Below are 18,382 nucleotides of genomic sequence, written 5' to 3' on the forward strand. Positions count from 1 at the left end.
GCAGCTGAAGATTTTTGGGAAGCACTTTACATTTGTCACTAGCACGTGACAAAGTCCAGCATTGGTCACAGAAAGTCCAGCTCAAGTGCTGACAACAACCCTGGATTTGCTGCCAGACGGATTAATCCCACAGAGCTACTTAATTTCAAACAAAGAAAGTAGAATTCAAACTTGTTTAAAGTCAGAGAGGAAACAGTATTACCATTCAAGGTCTTCATGCAGGAAATACTCTGTTAAAAGTGTTGTGTGTGCAAAGTGCGTTGTGTTGCACTCTGAAAGTCGCAAGATGACTCGGTCTGCTGCCACGTAAACAGTGATTTTGATTGTATACGATACTTTGTGTATGTAATTCTGCCCACCATCTGAGCTTAATTTGAATATTGCTTGCAAGGAACTCCAATTAAAGTGTAGTAGCTGTAGAGAAAGATCTTTTTAGTGTGCCAGTGGTCCAGACTAGATTGTTAGGTTCATAGACAGTCATGTCTCAACTTTCCATGATTTAAATGTATTTATTAACCCAGGATTCAACCCACCCCAATCCCATAAACACACTCTTGTGTTTCCTTGCTTGAAGGATTTTGTATAAATCATAAGTTAGCTTAAGTGGTGAAGAAGTACACTGAACAAAAATTGATACAAATACAAAACAAAATCAGAACATTGTTGAATCACAGATGTAGAAAAGTGTATTATCTGATTTTTTCCAAAAAGCTTTAGCTGTAAATATTCTGTATTAATCTGGGTATTGTTGAAAAAGCTTAATGTGCATGTATTTTGAGAAGTCACAGTGGCTTTATTTTTCTAACGTTTGATATGCGTTTTACAAGTTTACATTTTTTTATTTAATAGTCAGTTAGGTCATCAAAGTTAAAATATGAAAAAAAATCAATTTAAATACTTTTAGACACAAAAAGGAAAAGTTGCACTTAAATATGGAAAATCCTAATGAGGCAAACTACAAAAATTTGGAAATGTACCAAAAACTGGCTTCATGCTTTAGTAAACCTTTTACTAACTTTTGAAAATCAAAGACTAAGGCAAGTGGAATTGTTAAAAATGTGTATAGCTCTGACAAGAGTCCTCTGAATTAAAGACTTGACAGATTACAGATTCAGTAATTACTACTTTTGGTTTAGGTACAATAAAGCAACATTGTGGAATTTTGTTAAAAACGTCAAAGGGCTTTTGAAATCTCTAAGAACCGTGTGATTAAAGAGACAGGTAAGAGGCAAAAGTGAACTGTAATGAAAGATGCTTTTCACAGTAAGGTGTTTTTCAGTACACTGTCTAATGGTTACAAAAGTACAGTATTTAGCACAGTCCATAGCAACACAAAATGCAAAATAAAATCCAAGCAGTGTAACTAGGTTAGTCCATTTTTTTGCCTTTTTGGCGCATTTTGAACCTGGTTTTTTATGCAAAGGCACTGGACATTTAAAAATCCTGCAGAAGACAGTAGACCTACATGCCATGTATGGATTAGGCCTTTGGGGATGATTCCTTTTTATTATTCTGACAAAAGGAATGTTAGAACTGTGGACTGATTGTAAGTCTTATTCCTGCTGCTGAGTCATAGGGATGCTGAAGAACCCTTCACAATGATGTGTCAGGGATCTGAGTGACCTCCTTTCCTTTCAACATGTCTTCTTTTTACTGTTGTTTGCTTTACTTGGTAGTGCACTGTTTGTTTTCTTATGGTAATAGTTGAATTCTAATTTAATACAAAATGGACAAACCCATGTTTGCTACATACTTCTGTGTGTGCATCTGCTGTGTTTTGTGTTGTCTTGGTGTTGTGTTAGATACATAAGGCCCTTGGTCTTTATCAATCTTGGCTTCCTAATAATCCCCTTCTATTTCACAAGAAACTGAAGAAAATTTGGTGCATAGTGTTGCGGACTGGTCCTTTAATAAAATAAATAAAATAAACTCAAGAGCTTTTAAACCAGACAAAACGACAGCTTGGCTGAAAGCACATTTCTACCCAAATACTTTGAAGTGACAGCCCATTGCCACAAGTATGGTTCTTCAGAGAAAAAAATACATTTTTTCCAGATTGACTACTTATACAAACCTTGTTCGTCCCCAGAGTCCCGTTTTTCTTGTTGGCATGATGCTTTTGTTGCCATAGCGATGTGGACTTTAGTAAACAAGTTTAACTGTCATTAAAAAGACAAGATTGTGTTTATATTATTCAGAAGAAAAATATCAGTGATATTGATGCTTGTTAAATATTCCCAGTACTGTGCCTATGAAGCCAAAAAAACTAGTTTGGAAATTTTTTGTTGTTCACCACAGCATTTGGATGTTTTTTTTTTATCTCAGACATCTTCCGTGACATTAACAGGTTACTGGTATCAGAAAGTGCAGAATATCTATGGTTTTTACCCTGCACATGAGAATTAGGAGTTAAGAGGGAGCTCTTCAGAAGACTTGGGCTCTCGAGTTATTGTTAATGAGTTTTGAGTTAATGAGAATTGACTAAGCTATTATTAATGAGTTGTCTGTGTCAACAGGTCTGCTCAGCGTTGCATGAGGTGCTGCTGCTTCATAGCCGCTCTATCTGCTTTAATGTCTGTGCTTCCTGCTGCCCTTGTTTCTGTGTATCTCTGCTGCTTCAGAGTGTGATGGTGTCTGACGTGGGTTTCGCTGGGTCTTGGTTCTCTTCATGCAGTGCACAGCCCTCCAGCTCCTGGTCCCGAGAGACCCACCGCCACCGTCCCCCCTTTGCGCAACCAGAGTTCCTCCTCCTCCTCCTGTCGCTCCCAGGCCGCAGTGACGCGCCCACTGTCCGTCGCGTCCCCCCAGCACGCTCCTCCGCCCGCCACCCCTCTGGCCGGGCCGGGCTCTCCCGGCGCCCGCTCCACCATCCCCCTGACCTCGGCCGCGGCCGCCATCACCCCACCCAACGTCAGCGCCACCATCCTCAACGGAGAGGCGGCCGTGGGCCCGCTGCGGTCGCCCTCGCCGGCGCAGCCCCCCGGAGCCTCTGCCAGCCTGCCCAAGCCAGAGGAGAAGAAAGTGGAAAAGGTAGGAAAAGAAGGCTCAGTCGCATTCATCTTCGGAACTGAAGCACTCGCCCGCTGAATGAGCTCAGAATAAAAGTTTTATCATTCTCATTCATTTTTCTATTTCTCCTTGAAGGAAAAATAAAATTGGTGCTTCGTGCTATATTGTGTTTCCATAAGACTGGAATTTTCTGTCAAGTTCTTGCTCTTGCTTTTGTTCTGTTTACAATCTAGTGAAAAGGGTTTTGAGTGCCATACAGAGCTATCTGTGACCTTCTGTTCTTTCTTGTAAAAATAAAAAGTTGCATTCATGGGAAAAACAGACGTGTTAAAGGGAAGACCTTGTGAGCACGAGTGGCATGCCTGGCCTTTTCAGAACAAGCTGTAGAAACAAGAGCTCTCCCTCTTGTTTTTGAAAACCGGTGAACTGGAGAGCACCTCAGATTCATTGCATAAATCGTTGTTTCCCCCATCAGATAACTTTAAATCCTTCAAATGCATGATTGTTTTTCTCTTAATCACTGTGATTGTCAAGTGTGGGAGGAGGAACTCGAAACATTTTAGAACAGGATCTGAACCGGATCCTACAAAGTACTTTATCAACATTATTGCGCCACAAAAGATTCCCCCAATTTATAAATGCACCTATTTCAAACTGAAAGACGGTGTTCAGCAAGGATTGTTGTGTCTACAAATGTCTGCCGTTACAATGACTGCTGCTCAACAATACTCGCTGTCAAAACAACGCATGTGTCTTAGTTCTTCATGCCGCCCCTATCGCTTCTCTGCAGGTGTTCTTTAGACGCGATTTGTCGTCAAATCACCTGTTAAAAACTGTTGACCCCTCAGTTCATTTGAGTCCATGCAAGGACTCTCTTTGACTGGGTGGGAACCAGAGTTGAAAAGCTGCCTCTCTGACTATTCTCAGGCTTCACAAAATTTCACCAACACCATGACACTTGGAGAAGATTAATGGGTCCCAAGTGTGGGTGCTGTGGGTTTTAGTGCACATTTTTGCAGGACGGTCTAAGTAAACGAAATGAGAATAAGGCAAAGTGCATTAGTGTGGTAGCAGTGAATAGACTGCTATTCGACACCACTGACATTTGTATTTTATCTCCCCACAGGCTGAAGAGAAAACAGCCTAGGGCCACTTTCTAATTAGGGTTGCCTGTCCTCAGCGTTTAATTCTGTTCTCTCTACCTACCTTTCAAGCTGTAGTTAGCATTGTGAATCAGTGCTTCTCTAGCTCTAGCTATGTGTTACATAAGGAAAACCGATCACTTTACCTGTTACCATGTCATTTACTTCATTAAAAGCAGATATCCTATAGTCTTTGATCACATTTCTATTCTCCACTTCAAAGCCAAGATTTTTCTTTATTGGTTTTTTAATAGGTTTTGTAATTATTAAGTCAGTCATTTCTAAAGACCTGGAACAAGTTAATGCTAATCAATTAAGCAGGACCAGAAGAAAGGTCCAGGGCTAGAGTTCCTCTGATTTAGGGTGACCTATCAGATTAACTGGATTAGGTCTCTCCAGTACTAGGTTTGGAGACCCCTCATTGAGGGTACGCTTTAAGATGAAATGGATTGTTGCTATTCAGGACCAGAACTGGGGATTCCCTGATTAAGGAGTGACCAATAAGAATAACTGGACTGGGGCTCTGTAGGACCAGGGCTGGTGTTTCTTTTAGGGTTTAGGGATTTAGGGTGACCTATAACACTAAATGGATTACATCTCTCTGCTATCCTGTTATTGCCTAAAATAGCTATACAGTAAGACAGCTGAGCTTCCCTGGTTTTCTGTGTGACTGCTTCCCTTTCCTTTTCTGGTGTACTGCTAGGTCTTCTGGTATTTATTACAATTTATTTCCATTAGTTTGATCATTGGATTGTATTTTCAAAACCATTTCACTTTTTGAATCAGGTGAGAAATTAGCAAGAAATCTGTCAGATGTGGGGTTCCAGTTCTCTTCTCACTCAGGTTTATTGTTTGAGTGACTTGGTTGAATGTACCCAGTAGGCCCTTTCAGTACGAAGAACACACAAAGGAGTCTTCGGCAGTGTCATTCCTCCTGTGTCTGAAATGGCATTAATTGATACTCAACACCAGTCCTCGTGCTCTTTAACAGCTGAGAGGAGCATGAATTAGTCGTAGCTGAAACGGAGTTCTGCTCCCCATACCTTTGACCGTTACACACATATAGGAGATTATTTGTGGAACCAAGTCCCGTGCGGGGAAAACAAAAAGTTAAAAATCAGTTCTATTTGGTTCAGTTAAGGGTTCAGTGGAGACACTGTGGTACTCTATGGCTAACATTCATTTGTCACAAACACTACAACACTGCTTGTGTCGGATGAGCCAGCACTGCTCAAAGTCATTATATTTAGTTCCAGCTGGTCCCTCAAAGACAGAAGTGAAAATATTAATTAGCATAAATAGAAGACCCCTCTTTAATCAGCCTTAAATAAGATAATTTGAGCAGGATCGTAAAGGCACACACAACTAAGTGGGAACTCATTAGGATTAAAAAAAACATTTTAACAGGATTCAGGGTTATGTTTTATATGTCTGCTTCATAGTTACATTTCCCTGTTACTCCTTTGTCCTCTGATGTTTTGATACTGTAGATGTTAAGGTATCTCTATATCCAAAAAGGGCAATAGCTATTCAGTGCACTACAGTTGTTGCTTCTGCTACAATTTAAACATACATCTGCATCTTTCTGTTGTCATGGGACGTTCAGCATTGTCATCTTGTTTTAATTATGCTCCGTGGACTTTAGGCTTTTGCTTCAGTTTTGTCATATTCTGGTGTTACAGTGGAGGTGTAATGTTGTTGTAATGTCACCATTCAATAACATAAATGGCTATTTTACAGCACTGAAGTATAGTATTTTGGCAGTGTTGTAGTGTGAAAATATTGAGCCCCAATTGTAAACTCTAATCTTTGTGATTGCATTAACAAAACCTCATATTTTGCTTTTCTTTTTTTTGTAATTACGATCACAGAATATTGCCAATACGTATGCTGTAATTTTAAATAGCTAATGTTGGGATATTTCAGATTATTTACAAACTCTAACATGCTGAAGAGTAGAAGGCGTCCCCAGGTGATATCTTGAAAAACATATGCACATCCTGAATCACTTGATGTTCTGCATCATTGCTAGAATGTTATTTCTGACATAAATATACGATACTATAAATAGTGTTTTGAAAACCTTACAACGTTTTCTTGCATTTTTCTTCCATACTGCAACCTTCCATCGGGTAACGTTTTTTCCTACGATCTGCCTTAAACAAGAAACTTGGTTCTTCCAGAATGGGGTGTGCGCATCACTCCTCAGACATTTTAAAGATGCGAAAAAGTCTTTTAAAAAAAAAACTGGTTGATTCTTCGCCAACACAAAAAATAGAAGTCGCAATCACAGCTAATCGCATTCGCTCGTTAAAGATGAGCCAAGTGGAAGTCTTCGAGTGGCCGTGGCCTCTGCCGTCTAAGGTATTGTACTGTACATTGTGCAGCTTGGCTTTGATTATTCCCTGATGATGGGCTCTGACTCATCCATTAGACTGGAGCTTCACATTTGCTTGATTGACTGGAATCGTCGTGTTCTGCAGCCCAGCCATTCTGACCTCGCCCCTCTGGTGGGGAGGAGGGGGGGCTCTGCTCTTGGCTCCTCTGAGGCACGCTGGGTGCTCAGTGTGAAGCTGCCCCCTCCCCACCCTCCCTCTCTGAAGTAATTGAGCTATTACATTTTCACAACCGAGTGCACAGTAATTGGAGCCTGATACTCTCTGCTGTGGGGGTCACGGGTTCAGAACCGTGCATTGTTCGGTGGGTACAGGAGAGGAAGTTGAGACCAAGACAAAATAGCGTAGCGGTTCCAGACCTGCAGTTTTCCCGTTTCTGCTTCGTGGTAATTGTAGTAATGCATTGCTATGTGACAGATGGGACAGCAGGAGGAAGCTATTCTCACTGTCACAGAACGCAAGGATGCGTTTACCAGGAAAGCTTTCATTTTGAGCCTCTTTAGTGTCATGCAGGGTCTGGACTGTGGCCCTCTCAACCTTCCGACTATGAACCTTTGAATTGAGCTTTCGTTTTATGTGGTGTTTTTTGGGAAAAAAACCAACATCATTTTTGTGATCGTGGTAAACAGGCCAAAGTAATTATGAGCACAGAAAAAACAGAAGCCAATAGGTAGAGAAAAACTACATTTATGCTGCTGTACAGTTTGAATACATGCTTTGTGCGTCTCATTTACAGGATAAAACACCAATTCCTTTTCTGCTTGAATATGTTTCACTTCTCATACCTGTTTCTCTTTACAGGGTAACTGTCAGCCAGAAACTGATAAAAATCCTACCTGTAAAGAGACGGGTATTCTGTGGGTATACACTTTTTTCCTAGTGGAGTTACAATACTAAGAGGCCTTGTTTAATGACGTATATTAACCTAAACTGTAGTGTTTTCTGTTGAACTTGTTGATTCACATTGGCCACACACTTTCACAAAGTCAGCTAAGTGAATTTGCATTGCCGCAAGCAAACGGTCAGAATTGCTTTCCTCTCCATTTTGTTTACAAGCAGATTTATGGAAGATGAATGGCTTCTGTTTAGCTTTTGGACTACATGGGTAAACTATATATATCCAGGCTGACGTGCCACACAGTGTCTTGTGGCCTGGCCCTTGATGGAGTGACATTCCTGGCTGTGGTGGCTTTGCCTCATGAAATGTTTATTGGATTTTGCAGCCCCTTGTAGACCCTCCTGCCATCCACAGTCACATGGCCCTTAATACACCCCAGATCACCTCTGTCCATTAATCTTCTCTCTACAGGGCAGCCTCCCTCATCACTGAGAGGAGCACTTTTTTTCTTTATGTACCGTGCCCTCCATAGGTATTGGGTCACTGAAGTCAGTGGTCATTTTTGCTGTATATTCAAGCAGTTCGGATTTGAGTTGAAAAGATGAATGAAGTAAAAGTACAGAATGTCACCTCATATTTTTGGGTACATCTGTGCTTATATGTTATTGTTTCGTGTATTTCTTGAAAAAGAAAGAAACCACCTCTATATGTAAACAAACGGCGACCAGGTTAGCCGAGGAAAACAACTGTAGTTGATGACAGAAAAATTATCTGAGCTGAGAATAAGAACTCTAAAATAACTGTTGCTGAGATCACCAACAACCTCCACAGTGCCGGGGTGAAGGCATCACAATCTACTGTTTGCAGAGTTGTAATTCGACGGCAGAACTTTAAACGCTAAGCCTCTCCATCAGCACCAAAAATAGAAAAGCCAGATTACAAATAACTGAAAACTACTGAGATGAGACAGTAGAAGTCTGGGACAAAGTGTTATGGACAGGTGAGTCAAGGCTAATCCTTTAAGGTGAAATAATGGAGAAAGCAATAGACTGCAGACAAAACAAAGCATTCCACTTCATCTGTGTAACATGGTGAAGTTATGATATACCACGATCATAACTCCTGATCACCTCTGGAACAGGCTCACTTCTCTTTATTGATGTTGTAACTAATGATTGTACTTCAGAACTGTACAGGAACATCTTTTCTGCTGTGTGTACAAGAAAATGCCTCCAGACTCATTGGCCGGTGCTTGATCATGCAGCAAGACAATGACCCAAAACACACTGCTAAAGCAAACAAGGAGCTCAGTGGAACAAAGTGTAAAGTCTTTGACTGTCCAAGTCAATCTCCTGATTTAATTCCAATCAAGCATGTATTTTCCTCGGTGAAAAGGATACTGAAGTCAGAAACCCTCCAAAACAAACAGCAACTGATAATGGCTGCAGCAAAGGCTTGGTAAAGCATCTCCAAAGAATAAACCTAGAGTCTGGTTTGCTGTCAATGGGTCTTAGAGCTTGGTGCAGTAATTGCATAGAAAGGATTTGTAACCAAGTCCAAGTTTTATTACTTTAATTTACTAATTACAAAAAAAAGTTTAAATTTTACATTAATCAGTCCCAGTACTTATACTCACCTAAATCAGGGGGATGGAATACAAAAAGTGGTATTATTCTAAAACGTTAAAGCATACAGTATATGTTTAGAAATACCTGCAAATAAAAGGTGACATTCTGTACTTTTGCCTCAGCATCCATCTTTTTGCGTCAAATGTGAATTGTTTGAGTATTCAGCAAAAAGAGCAATTTTGACTACCTGTACTTATGGAGAGCACTGTAGATTAAACGGTTAACAATTCCTCTGATTTAGTGTTATTTAGTGTAAACGGTCCACTCTACTAGGCAAAATAAAATTACTTTAAAATTGAAGTAATTAAAACTACTTGGAAAATCTTGCTGCTATTGGACATTCCAGGCAACGTAATTGCATAAGAAAGTCCAAAGAAAGTCGTCTTGTTGCTGTAAAGTGAGCATTTGGAAAGCATGCTGTGGCTGTGAGTGTTTTAGTACATGGATGTTTGTTTTAAAGACCACTGCTTCCTCATCATTCTTTGCACTTCAAAATCTGTATTTAATTTATTACCCCTTGAGAGTATTCTCTTGTCACTTATGTGCCAGTTTCTTCTCTTGTTTTTCCGTTTTTCAACCTAACGTTTCAGGCCCTTAAAAGTAGAAGTTTTAGGAAGGGCAGCATGGTGGAGCAGTGATTAGCATTGCTGTTTCACAGTGCTTGGGCCCTGGGCTCCATTCCGGTCCTGGGGTGCTATCTGTGTGGAGTTTGTATGTTCTCCCCATGTTCTCCTAGATTTCTTCCAGATGCTCTGGTTTCCAAACACATAGTAGTGGGTTAACCAGCTTCTGGGAAAACTGGTCCTGGTGTGAATGTATGTGTGTCTGTGTATGCAACAGTATTCTGTCCAGGATGTATCCTGTCTTGCATCTGTGGCTCAGGCACCCCTGCGATCCTGTACTGGATAAAATGATTAGAAACTGGATGGACGGACCCCTAGCAATGAACTACAGTAAATAAAATTGTCTTGTTGTCTGTCTTGCTAGACAGAAGCTTCTCTTTTAACCCCTTTTCTGATTTGTTGCTGAGTAGTGTTATATGCCCCCTAATAGTGATTTAATGCACATTGTCCTTTATTGTTCCCTGTACATTTTAGGTTGGGGGAAATTTAAGCTTTATTCTTTTTCTGTTTCAAAACGGTTAAGGCAAGTGAAATGCAGAGATGAAAGAGGCAGTGACAGTTTGGAGACCATGATATGTGTGTGGAAAGGTAAATTCTGCACTGTAGCTACTGAAATGAGTGTCGTGCACAACTATGAAAACAAATGTTCAAGCAGTGATTCATTCCACACTGAAAAGTAGAAAGAAAAGACGAAAAATCACAGTGTTTCAGCTGACAAGCCTTCTTCAGGAACACACTGAGCCGGAGAGGCAACACAGAGGGAAAACATTGTCTTTTGCTTCTTTCTCCTTTTAGGCGGGGAATTAATCTCTGCATGTTCCTTTGCAGTTCGCACACTGGCTCATCTCTTCACTTGGGAAAACAAATGTTACTTAATTCTGGCCAGTGGGTGTGAACTGTAGTGAAAGAGACAGGCCTCTTTTCATCAGATAGGGAATCAATTCATGCAAATCAAAATGCGTGAGAGAGAATGCTTATGTATGAAGTGCTTCGGTGAAGATTCCTACCAATATGTGCCTAAACTGTGTGCGTTATCATGGTTTCTTCAGTGACGGATCTTCTGGGACTTCTTGTTAATGACGGTTGTTTTCCAAAGAAGGGATTAACATGTTATTCAAAATAATGAGCTATTTAGATGGAAAACCTGATCCTGGAGTGCCAGATCCTGTAGGTTTTATAATTCAGTTTAATCCATCACTGCCTACAGTCCTGGAAAGCATTGCGATTGAAGAATTATATGAATAATCAGCCTACTTTAAGTAGGTTACTCAAGAACTGGGGGTGGAACACAAACCTCAAGCATTGCGGTTCTTGGGGAGCAGACTGTGGGCGCCCTCGATATTGATTCCAACAGCATAAATATTCCTTGGAGGTTCACATTCTCTTGCTGTTATTGTCTCTGGGCTTTAGCGTTCATACATGAGAGACCCTTGAGATGATAGCTATTGGAGTCACCTATTGCCAAACCCAGATGAAACCATGCGTGCAGTGTGAGATGCCATTGTGTGAAAGTGTGCGATAGCCAGCCTGGGGCTCCCATCTTTGAATGCTGACCACCGCAGGATGTGCGGGGGATTGGGGGTCCTAACTCGAGCGTCTCCATGTCCTGTTTGCAGAAGGAGAAGAAGGCAGGCGGGCTGCTGAAGCTCCTGTCGGGGGCGTCAGCGAAAAAGAAGTCCCGTTCCCCACCTTCTGTCTCGCCCACGCACGAGCCGCAGACGCCAGCCGCCGCCGCCGCCGAGGGGCCCGTGCAGGGAGCCACGGCGGCCAACCTGCCTTCGGGGCTGAGCCACGGCAGGGCAGGGTCCTGCCCCATCGAGAGCGAGATGCAGGGGGCCATGGGCATGGAGCCCCTGCACAGGAAGTCTGGCTCCTTGGATCTGAACTTCTCCGTCTCGCCGCCTGCCAGGCAGCCCTGCTCTTCGCTCGTCGCCATCCGGCCGGAGCCGAAGCCCCTGTCCCGGGAGAGGTAAGAGTCGGCACAAGAGGAGGCCAGCCGGCCATTCTAGTTTATTAACTTGGTAGTTAGTAATTAATTGATCCAGGGATCTCATCCGACAGCACTCTGAATGAGACCAGATTATCAGCAACATGGCAGGGTAGCTTGTTCCACACTCCCGCCACCCTTTATGTAAAGTAGTGGCTCCCGTTCTCAGTTTTCAACACACTTCCGCATAGATTCCACACTGTGCTTCACTGTTCATTCTGAAGAGGACTTGATATCTTTGAGGATTTTGAATACTGGCATCATGTCCCCTTATAGTCTTCTCCCTTGGGGACTAAAAGTGCTCAGTTCCTTCAGGTAGGACATCCCACCTCCAGGCTATCGTATTTCCTTGCTTAGTAAAGCTCTGGGCGTAAGTTTACCACCACAGCAAAATGCAATCGATTGGTGCCTTGATCACAGAGAACTCCTTGAAAAACTCATTTGCTTATGTTAATGTGCCACTTTAATAATGTTCAGTATTAAACCTTACTAAATAATGTTTAAATATCTTCATTATATAAAAAAAGCTATATACATGCACTAAAAATTATTTTAAAAATGTTTTGTGAAACATGTAAGGGATTATGCATTAAGGACCAGTTAATACCTTGCAGCTGTGCACATTGGTACAGTTGATCTTAAATTAAAAGGAAAAATTAAAATAAAAAATAAACCAGGTGGACTCCCTGGAAGAGAGACAAAGGCACTACATCCATCGTTGGTAATATTCGGATATACAGTATCTGGAGTTGTTCATTTTAAAAGCTTGTGAAAAACAAATTCCAAATGTTTCCAATCTAATATAGCTAACAAATTGCAAATCCCAGTAGTTGGAGTGGATGGGTTAGACATTTAAATTGACTGTTTCCCCTGTGGCACTCTGCAGTCAGAAATGTGAAATAAATCAAAAGTGAGAGCCCAGACTCTTTTTGGGTCGTGGTTAAACGGGGAGCGTTTTCATTATGAAAATACACTATTTAATTTAAAAGCGCCCATAGCTAGTCAGGCCCTAGACATTTTAATTTCGTCTTACTCCATCCTGTTGTAAATCGGGTGTAGCTCACTGCACGACGCAGGAGAACATTGCAACACTGTCCGACTTCCAGCTGTAACGAGTTATGCAGTCATTCAGTGCTACTTCACGGTAATTACTTTTTGATTATGATTAATTAAATTCCTCTGGTATGCAGAAAGGGGAATGGAAGAGTGTAGCTTTCCTGCACTTTGGCCATGTTCTTGCTTTTGTCTTCTGTCTTTTTTTTTTGTCCAGATTAATTCAGAGTTTTGTTTGTTCTCCTATGACCACCTGTCCTCACAGGCTTGCTTGAGGAAGGTGACCTGTTTCAGCTCTTGAAAGGTTAAATGCTGGGATAAAGTACAGTCACTTTACATTCCATGTTTGCAGTCAAATTATTTCATGTTTATTCAGTGTGAAAGGTATGTAGTCAGTGGCAAATGAATTTGGCTTACAGCCATTCTGCTTGAGGCACAGAATAAATCCATTCCTATAGAAAGTGAATCCAAAGCTAGAAACAGTGATGATTATGGTAATATATAAATGAAGAGAAATATATGGAAAAAGATTACACTGTCAAAATACCACAAAGGAATCCTGTTAAAGGAAAAGTAATATAATGATCTTCAGGTAAAAAGGTATTCGAATGTTTGAGTGACGAATAGGACTATCGCAGTTGAGCTTCAAATTAAACTTTTTGTAGGCATTGCCTACACCGAAGAAAAACAGTGAAATGTCACAGGGATATTAATGTAAGCTTCTAGAGTTTAGAGACAGTAAAAAGAAGATAGCAGATTTTTTAAAGAAATAAATATTGAGTGTTTTACTAAAGAAGACATAAGCAGCAAGTCTCAGCCTTGGGAAAGACATTTTTCGGTATTGATGAATGTTAGCATAGAATAGAAGTTTTACAGGTCATGGAAGCACTTAAGATAAAGACATCCACAGTGTCTGTTTTATAACAGCTGTCCCTTAACAATCAAGGCTGTTGACAAAATGTTTCCAGCGCTCCCAAAACAGGGGTAATACGCATTTACTTAAAGTTGATGGTAGTGCCCTTGCATAAGCTGAGTGACAGAACCCAAAAAAGTAATTATAGAAGAATAGGTCTTACTTTTATTACAAGTAAGATAATTATAGAAATGATCATTCAAAATAAATCTGAGGATTGTCCACATGGAAATTCAAGTCAAATGTCACTATGGATTTTAAAAAAGGTCTTCCTTCCTAACTTGTTGAACAACCAACAGCAGTAGTGGATATACAGTACACAAAGCATTCAATGTGGTATATTAAGATATTCAGAAAACGTTTGATAAAACTCTTCATAAAAGGTTAATTCTCAAATTGCAAGGAAGTCATTGAAACATGCATTTGGATACAGAACGGGTTAATAGATGGAAAACTGTACAGTTAAAGGGTGAACAGGGGTGATGTAATTAGTGTACTACAAAGATCTGTATTAGGACCACTGCTCTTCATAATTTATATTCTGATCTCTACATTCCAGTTGACAAGTAAACTAGTCGCGCTAACAGGTGATGCCAACATAGGATGGTTAGTGAACCCTCTAGAAGCTCCAAATAAAAATACAAAAAGACCTAAGAGAAAGTTCAAAGCAGATGACATTTTTTATTGTTGATAAGGAGGGTATTATATGCAGATAGAAAAATACAAGGTGGGAAAGAGGTTTCTACTTGTGCAAAAAGCCGTGACACTTTCACAGTACATCCAGATAATGTAAGTAAGAAATAAAAATGGAATAAAAAGGACAGAATATAAAGTTACAGCATTAAAAGCATCATGGGAAGCAGCTACTGTGTGAGTGCATTATAAGTGGGCGTAGTTTTTAACAATGCTTGTGAAGTCACCGACAATGTGTGTGAATACCAATTCCAATTAGCGCTTACACACCAGTTCCAGGTTGTTTGGGAAGGATTTTAATTTCTAATGCTCTGAAGCAATCTCACCGCCTAGTAATCAAATCTTGATCTTCTCTACATTTATTAATTCCTTTTCGGGAAGGAATTCACACAGGTGTCAGCCATTCATTTGTATGTGTGCACAGGTATCCAGTGTTTGTCACCGTTGAAAGAATTAATTCGCTCGGAGAAGTAGAATCTGTATAGCGCCTACTGTCAGCCAAGAGTCCTAGTGTCCTCAGTAAAACATGCTCAGTGAATCACCTTGGCAACCATTAAAGCTCGCGAGCACACCTACGTCATGACAGCAGACCTTAGGGCAGCAGAATCGAGACAGGGAGCCCAGGGAGAGTAGGGGTACGAGCTGAGGCGATGTTTTGAGATGGAGACATTTCAAGGCATGTCAGGTCTGATGCCAGATGTCCAAGGGTCTGAAGAGCAAGGACAGGAGATGTGTCTGTGCGCTCAGGGATTTAGCTTCATCTCGAGCCCCCCAGAGAAATAACAGAGCCCTGCACACACTGCAGGGAGGCTGCTTCTTGCGTCTCGATCGCCCATTTCGCTTTGGACAACATCCAGGCCTCTGTGTGACTGCCACCAACCCCCCCCTCTCCTTCCCCAGCTTACACATATGAAATACGAGTGCAGTTCTGAGACAGGTGATACTGAAAGGCTTGCAATCTTTCATATTTGAATTAAATGGGAATCTGTACTTTATAATATTTTTGGGCGCTGCAGTGGTTTGGAATTTTGAAATATTTGCCTGAGAAATTTCTCTAGATATGTGTTTCTGCTGTAAATATATATGCTTATGAATACTGTTAAGTCCTAGTATGTGCATTCTCAGTGTTTTTATTGGGTCAGGAGAGGCACGCTTTGTATGATTTTTTTTCATAAACCTTCTGTTTTTGTTTATTTGATGAATCAGGTTGTTAACAACGTTTTTCCACATGGGCACAAAGCTACAGGGCTCTCGAATGGCAACATATTACATTGTCCCTCCCTGACAGAGTTATAGATCTCCTTTCAGATCTGTCATTCAGAGCTCAAGAAAGGCTGATTTATCACCAGACTGAAAAACGATCAATTGATTTTTCTGAAAGCAGCACACTGAATGTAGTCGGCGCAGAAAGAATATTGCTGCAATTGTGGAAAAGCCACGAGAGGCCTTCATTTTTCTGTAATTACAGGGACAAATGCATGTCGTTGTGAGCAAAATCGATGTCTGAAATGTATTTGGCTGTGAACTGTTTTTTTTTTTTTGCAAGCAGCCCTAACCCCTCTGTATCAATTCATAAAATAGGGCACAGATCTGCTGAATGCACTCAAACTGAAAAAAAAAAAACAATTACCGTCCAGAAGAATCTTTAATAATAAAGCTTTAAATGATTTTTGTATGGATTGCCGAAACGTAAGCAGCAACAATAAAGGATTGTGAAGATTAGAATCATGCTTCAGTTTTACAGTTAATTCCTAGGCTTTTAAAATTCCGATTTAACTTAATGTCTTTATATATGCAAGAGGTGTTGGAGAAAAACAGCAGCATCCTAAAAGGCATCGATATTTTTTCCTTTTTTCTTGCAGCTCCTAGACATCATTTAGTGCTTTGAAATGAATATGAGATGAGTGCACTGAGGTGGCTTTTCCAGACACTATATTAAATGAAGTTCATTACCATCATGCATTCCCTTTAACCTTTCTGCTGAAATGGCTAGAGCTGTAATGTTCCAAGTGTGCTAGGGCAATGGCAAGAAAAAGAGTCAGTCATACACATGCAAGTCCTGTATGTGCCGTTCCTAAAACGTTTATGTATTTTTGAATGAACAATTCACTCAAGCGACAATCACAGCAAACTGATATTGATAGTCAGGCAACCTTCCTCTTTATTGCATCGGCTCACACTTTGGTTGTTGTGCTTTTCTTTAGTATGCAATGGATATTGCCACGTTAGACTCGTGGGAGTCACACCAGCAAACTATTCATGAAAATGAAATTTTTGTCTGTGTCCCCGATGCCATTTGAAATTCCTTTTGGTAAGAAGGAGAAAAGGCACTAATTATATGTTCCATTAAGATACTTGCTATCATACATTTAAAAGTCTTTTTTAATATCAAAGAATGAAAAATTTCATATTTGTTTGTTTTGGTGGGTTTAACTGCCAATTATCAGCAAGAACAGTTCTGAACATCCCCACATTTGTCACTTACTTTTTTTTGTTGTAAATGAAACATTTAGGTGAACCTATCAGTTCATGCGGTACATTCCCTGACTTATTTCCTGCTTTAATACCTTCAGGGCTTCATTTGACTTTGATAATTCAGTTCTGCTCCGTACATTTTGAGAGCGGCAATTTCTGACAGTCTCTCTGGGGCTACGGCGGCGAATCTTCTACAGGCTCTCTGCTTTTCTTCACAGGTACCGCGTGGTGGTGCCATACCCGCCTCAGAGCGAGGCCGAGATCGAGCTGAAGGAGGGCGACATCGTCTTTGTGCACAAGAAGAGGGACGACGGGTGGTTCAAGGGGACCCTGCAGCGCACGGGCCGCACGGGCCTCTTCCCTGGCAGCTTTGTGGAAAGCTTCTGAGTCGGGCCTTTCTCCACCAGATCGGCGCGGACAAGACCGGGCTTTCTGGCATTATCAGTTTTTTTTTTATTTAAGTCTGTCTCTTAAAGACCCCCCACCACGCAGTCGAGACCTTCGCCTTCAAAGGTTTGGCGTCTCCGAGCACAAGGAGCGTTAAGGTGAACCATTGACATTCACTGCCATTGTTACTTCCAAAGAAGCGACGAGGACCTTTGAAGAAAGCACAGAAAATTCCCTCTCGGTGCACAACCCCTCTCTTCCCCCGTACCCCTTTTCCACCACCTCAGAGTGCACGGACAGAGGTGGAGAACTGTATACATCCCAGAAGCCTCGGAGAGGCTGTGCTGCTCTTTCGTCAACGCGGACGCACAGTGGTTTTCTGAAGTAGTGCCTTCACCCATGGAGCCACCTGCAGTGAACAGACCGGAAGGATGAACACTGGACTGAAGCAGATCCACCTGAAATATGGATTTTGCTATAGCGAGGCACACACCTCTGCCCATTTAAATGTAAATTCTAAGTGAAATATTTGGAAGATTTTGTTGTTTTTTTCTTTTACGAATACCATAAATTGTTCTCGTACAGCCGTAGCGATCTTCTGAACTTCCCTGCGAAGGTCAGACGCTTAAGGTATTTCCTAGGAGGGAGCCGTAGGAGGGACCATCTCCAGTTCCATGCGAGGTCTTTCCACTTGGGGTCAGGATAGAGGATTAAGCTGGTTTCAGTAGAACACAAAAAATAATTTCTCAGCACACAATAAAAACCCCTGCTAGGCCCTCAGCACCAGGAGTCAGGAAGGAATAATGTGGGAAGATCATCACATACTCTCGCTATTAAGATGTTGTGACTGTGGGGCTGAGATGATGAACAGTGATTGACAAGGTCCTGCTCCTAAAAGCTATAGCTCCTCTGTACGTGGAAGGTACCAGTTTCCTTGATTGTCCAGCCTTTGCTTTGAAAATGCTCAATTAAATACAGAGAAAATAAAGAAAAGAAGAAGCTTGTAAGAACCAGCCAGTGAAATTAGAATCAGATAAAGCACACTGACTGATATTACATTTTCCTGTGGTTTATAAATGTATCTTCAGTTCATAAATGAGGTTTAGGGGAGATGATGGCAAATCTCAGAATTCAGCCTTGGGAGCACAATGCATCAGTGTGAAAATCTTTATTAGATCACACTGAAAAACATATTTTTCTACTACACCTAGAAACGCCACTTTATTGAAGAATTTATT

At 41.1% G+C, this 18,382-nt stretch overlaps 1 protein-coding gene across 1 annotated transcript in view; it reads left to right on the plus strand.

Annotated features, from left to right (window-relative positions):
- The window catches only part of sh3rf3 (SH3 domain containing ring finger 3), a 167,202-nt gene extending 149,957 nt beyond the window's left edge, over nt 1–17,245 (plus strand). Inside the window, exons 8-10 of the mRNA XM_088914287.1 lie at nt 2,675–3,030; nt 11,253–11,605; nt 16,976–17,245. Of these exons, the coding sequence (XP_088770413.1) occupies nt 2,675–3,030; nt 11,253–11,605; nt 16,976–17,144 (878 nt within the window). The 3' untranslated portion in view covers nt 17,145–17,245. The remainder of the gene's footprint in view (nt 1–2,674; nt 3,031–11,252; nt 11,606–16,975) is intronic.
- The last annotated feature ends 1,137 nt before the right edge of the window (nt 17,246–18,382 follow it).

The sequence above is a fragment of the Atractosteus spatula genome, chromosome 4 (assembly GCF_055471065.1).
Source record: "Atractosteus spatula isolate fAtrSpa1 chromosome 4, fAtrSpa1.hap1, whole genome shotgun sequence".
NCBI lineage: Eukaryota > Metazoa > Chordata > Actinopteri > Semionotiformes > Lepisosteidae > Atractosteus > Atractosteus spatula.